The following is a 4,897-nucleotide window of genomic DNA, read 5'->3' as shown; positions in this document are numbered from 1 at the left end:
TACACATTAATTTAATCAGAGATAGGAGAAAGATTAGTTGATCCTACTGGGACAGCCTCACTTTTTGGAAGCTGAAGTTTTTGTAAAATGTCAGGTAAAATATATAGAATAAAATAAAATAGAATATCAGGCACTTGGAAGTCCTAATGATTTCGGTGGAAAGGTTCAGTAAACCCTTAGACACCTACAGCTGAAAGTAATGGAAATTAAATTCATTTACTCTTCTGGAGATTTTTTTTATTTTTTAAAAGAAATTTTTTTAAAAATCCCACTCCACATAAATTACCTACTTTGTTTAAACAACATAAATTAATTATTTTTTATGAGGCTGATTGAATAGAAAAAATAAAGCATCAAGGCCATATCAAAACTGCAGTGATGGTGCTAAGGAAATTGGATATCCATTATAGTAACATTAATTTCTTAAAGGTTTCATAACTCAGTGAGTTAGTGACTGAAATATATATATTCCTATGTATGTTAGTTATGTGAAAATCCCATGGACCTGGACACTGGGAGAACTATCTTTGAGGAAAGAAAATCACTAAAAAGTTATCAAGGTCATGCAGAGTGGTTTTCTAAATAATTGCATATTATATAAACCTAATGTTTTAAAATCTGCCTTGGTTTGAATTACAAGTATACTAATTACTTTCATATTTTTCAAGCCATTGTGATCAGAATAGTCTCTGAGGAATCAAAAATGGCACATTCAACTTTGATTCCTTAAGGCCATGCCTGATGTAGAAAAATATGTCCAGCTTTTCTGAACCTCAAATACATATCCAGAACGCACAGTTCAGAAGAATAATTTATTGGTGAAAATTAAATATGGGATTTCTGAAATTTGGTTCATGCAAATCATTTATTTTTCTGGAAAAGTTTCTACAACCTTTTAAACTGCTCCTTCCCTTTTTAAACAAAGACTTTCTGCCTTAAATGCATCACATTACGTTTTATGAAAGAAAACCAGCCCAGATATTTAGAAACCTCATTTCACTTCAAACCACAGATATAATGATCAGTAGCATTTGATTAAGCATTTTGTACAGATCCAAACAGTACCTGGACCCATCTTAGTTCTAACCCACAATTTTCATATTTTCAAGTGTATTTTAATAACACAATATTACATTTGTGCAATTACGGAAATAGTTTTTTGTTTTTTGTTTAACATGTAGTTTTCAACAGAAGTTGACATGAACTTAGCTTCTTGACTGCCTGTAGAGTGAAACTATGATGGATACTTCTGATTTTCAAATTCTACAGCTGTTTTCTACCACATATGTATAAACTGACCTTCTGAACCAGTATACATGTAATGTGAAATACAATGGAAGGTAACCAGACTGTCATCACTCATTTCATCCTTCTGGGATTCGGGGAGCTTCATGATATGCAGATGCTCCTATATATACTGTTCTTAATACTGTACATTTTTACCATGATGGCCAATTTCCTCACTGTTCTTCTAATTCTGGTTGATCAACATTTGCATACACCCATGTATTTCTTCCTAGGGAATTTGTCCTGTTTGGAAATGATGTACAGCTCTACAATCTTGCCTAAGATGCTGGACAGTCTCTTAACAGGGGAAAAGTCCATCTCCTTCAAAGGATGTATCATACAGTTCTATTTCTTTGCTTCCCTGGGTAGCACAGAATGCTACCTCCTCTCTGTGATGTCTTATGATAGATTTTTAGCCATATGTAAACCTCTGCATTATGTAACAACAATGAGAGTTGCCCGGTGCATCCAGCTGGCTGCTGTCTCTTGGATCAATGGCACTGTGTTTACCTCTGTGTATTTGGTCTTAATGTTACAGCTTTGGTTCTGTGGCCCCAGTGAAATTGATCATTTCTTTTGTGAATCCTTGCCATTAATAAAGCTGTCTTGCAGTGATACCACTCTTGCAAAATATGCCATTGCAATCCTGGCTTATATATTCACATTTCCTCCTTTTATTTTGACCTTGATGTCTTACATATTTATCCTGAGGACCATTTTGAGAATTCCATCTAGAACTGGGAGACAAAAGGCCTTTTCCACCTGTTCTTCTCACCTGATTGTTGTCTCTTTTTTCTATGGGGCAATAACAATTGTGTACTTAATGCCAGAAACTGAACAAAAGAAAAATTATAGCAAATTATTTTCTCTGTTATACACAGTCCTTCCCTCATTACTCAACCCCTTAATATACACCTTGAGAAATAAGGATGTGAAAGAAGCCCTGAAGAAGCTGTTAGGTAGATTTTTTGTTCTTCTTTAAAAGAGATTCAGTAATGTACAGTTTTGTACCTGATGGGGCTTACCCCTAAGAAACAGTGTAAGAATGCAGTCGAAAACATTGAGGAGGGTGATAGTTCCACATTTTGGACTACTAATCTTATTTGAAATTCTTCTTCTTGGACCCAGTGAGAATGATCATCCATTTTTGTTTTAGCTAGTTGGACTGCATCAGGATCAAAATAAAATAAACTAGTTCTAACTGGTGTTATATTGACACAAAGCATTCTCATTGTTTTTCTCATACTAATTTGATGGTATGGAGTAATCCAGATTTCAATATTAATTTAGAAAAAACACCTTGTTATACGACAAAAAATGGATGTTAGCTGAGATTTATACTTTGGATTAATTAGTAGATTGAAATGATGAATTTTTAATGTTTTCCATTTTAAAGTATAAGTATTAAGTGCCTAGTGTGTCTCAGTTGCAGCATTTACAATTACAACTTCTACTGACATCCCAGGTTGGATTTGTAGCATTTTCAGCTTCAGAAATACCTAATCTATTTCAGCTGGTTATTAAACCTTATGATACCAACAATTCTGTAGTTATTGTTTTTCGGTTTTTGTTGGTTATGAATTAATTTGATATGCAAACTTTAATTGTTCAATGGATTAAAAAATTAAAGACTGCTATTTTGCATCGATTATGAGAAAAAGTATTACCATCAATATCAAAAACTTCATTTGAGCTTAGATCAATTGTACCATTTGAGCTTAGATCAATTTTTTGTTTTGTTTTGTTTTACTGTACTATATTCCTGTCATACGGAAATTGACATTTGGACAAAGAAGGTAGATTGGCTGTGCAATGCTTAGAAGTAGAATACTTAACCTTCTGTCTTGGAAATATAAATATATGGATTCAAAAACTCATCTGCGTACAAAATTGATACTATTGCCTACCAATATGAATGATGATTATATTGAAATATGTCTACTGTTCATTGAAATGTGAAAATGGAACTTGTATGAATGCATATGCAGCCATGAATATATGTTCTTTGTTTTTTTAGTTTTCTTTCTTTTTCCCCTTTCTTTGTAACTCTGTATTATATTTTTTTTCTTTCCATTTGTTTTTGAATTCAATGAATATATGCAATTTTTTTTAAGCAATCTTTGAGATATTTTATTATTTATTTGTTCAACTTCTATCCCTTCTTTTCTCCAAGAGGTCAAGACAGCTTCCATGAGATCTCCCTTCATTTTACCTTCACAGCCACCACCCTGGGAGGTAGGTGGGCCTGATAAAGAGTGACTGGTCCAAGGTTACCCACTGAATTCTCCCTAATCTTACTTCAAACCCTAACCAATTTATCATACTAGTTCTCAAGGACTGAAACTAAATAAGTTTCATTACGTTTGGATGTTAAACGTTGTCTTCTATCTTCCCCTCCAGTCAGGTCAGGAAGAACTACAAAACACTTTTCTTCTTTGTGTTTTACACCTTCAGAATAATCCCCCCCCCCAAGAAATGAGCAACATTCAAATGGCAACTTGGATTTGCTTTATTTTAACTACAAGCCCCCATGGGAATGGATAAAAAGGTTGTTCTTAGTTTTCGGAGGATTCCTCCCAGCCAGAAAGGTCCTTATTTGCTACTTAACCGACCAACTCCTCCTTTCTGAGGACTCCTTGCTTTCTCCTTCCCTGAATTTAATTTCTTTAGAAGAAATTTGGCCAGGTTCCATCAAACCCTAGTCATCAAAGACAGGTGTAGTTCTGCAGCAATTCCTATCCCCCCCCCCCAATATTGGTCCAGGAGAGAGAGAGAGAGAGAGAGAAATGTTTCACCTAGTACCCAATATCTACAAATGCTGGGGCGGGATTTTTTTTTATTATTATTGGATGCCTCAAAAATGTTTAGGAAGGATTGGGTATTAAGTTAATTATGCTGAAAATACAAAACATTAGAGGGACACATAAATCTATTGTCCTCTTTTGTTAATATGGTCTTGGGAAGAAGAACAGAAGTTAAAGATGATAATGTGAGGCTGAATTAGGTACTAAAAATTTGGAATGTATCAATATATGAAGAACTTTGGATTGATCAGGTGTGGGACTGAACAAGGAATGTCACTTTTTTTCAATGGAAAGACAAAACCACCTGGACTTACATTCTTGGATCACACATAATGTTTACTCTCTATTCATGGTCTATGTGATCAGTATTTAATATTTAGCTTAAAAACAGGGCAGGGACGGGGGGTGGGGGGTGGGGAGAGAGGGATCTTCCACTTTTTGTTGTTTTTAATTTAGCTATTGACTTTTAAATTCTCTTTTTAATGTTATGCATTAAAGCAAACACACCCTTTACACAGAGAATGGATTACTATAATGTGCTGTACATGGGGCTGCCCTTGAAGAGTATCTGGAAGCTAGTGCAGAGTATGGCTGTGCATTCAGTTATGTGTGCCCCTAGGCTGGCACACACTACACCATGAGCTGCATGGTCTGCTGGTTTGCTTCTGGTTGCAATTCAAGGTGCTGGTTTTGACCTTTAAAGCCCTACATGGCATGCATCCAGGTTATCTAAGGGACCGCCTCTTCCTGATCACATCTACCTATCCCATCAGTTCCAGCAGAAGTGGTGTGTTTGGGTCCTATCT

At 35.2% G+C, this 4,897-nt stretch overlaps 1 protein-coding gene across 1 annotated transcript; it reads left to right on the top strand.

The window, feature by feature from the left end:
- The first annotated feature begins 1,333 nt into the window (after window positions 1-1,333).
- LOC112543178 (olfactory receptor 10A7-like) lies at window positions 1,334-2,269 on the top strand. The gene has a single exon (XM_025177399.2). It carries the CDS (start codon window positions 1,334-1,336, stop codon window positions 2,267-2,269), a length of 936 nt encoding a protein of 311 aa, XP_025033167.2.
- Window positions 2,270-4,897: the final 2,628 nt, after the last annotated feature.

The sequence above is a fragment of the Python bivittatus genome, unplaced genomic scaffold, assembly GCF_059951505.1.
Source record: "Python bivittatus isolate LINGU-HERP-01145 unplaced genomic scaffold, Pbiv_v1 ctg000470_np1212, whole genome shotgun sequence".
Classification (NCBI taxonomy): domain Eukaryota; kingdom Metazoa; phylum Chordata; class Lepidosauria; order Squamata; family Pythonidae; genus Python; species Python bivittatus.
This window is presented reverse-complemented; position numbering and strand designations above follow the sequence as displayed.

What these genes read in the sequence shown, in the direction of transcription:
- LOC112543178 (XM_025177399.2), top strand. Translation starts at nt 1,334, where the DNA reads ATGGAAGGTAACCAGACTGTCATCACTCATTTCATCCTTCTGGGATTC.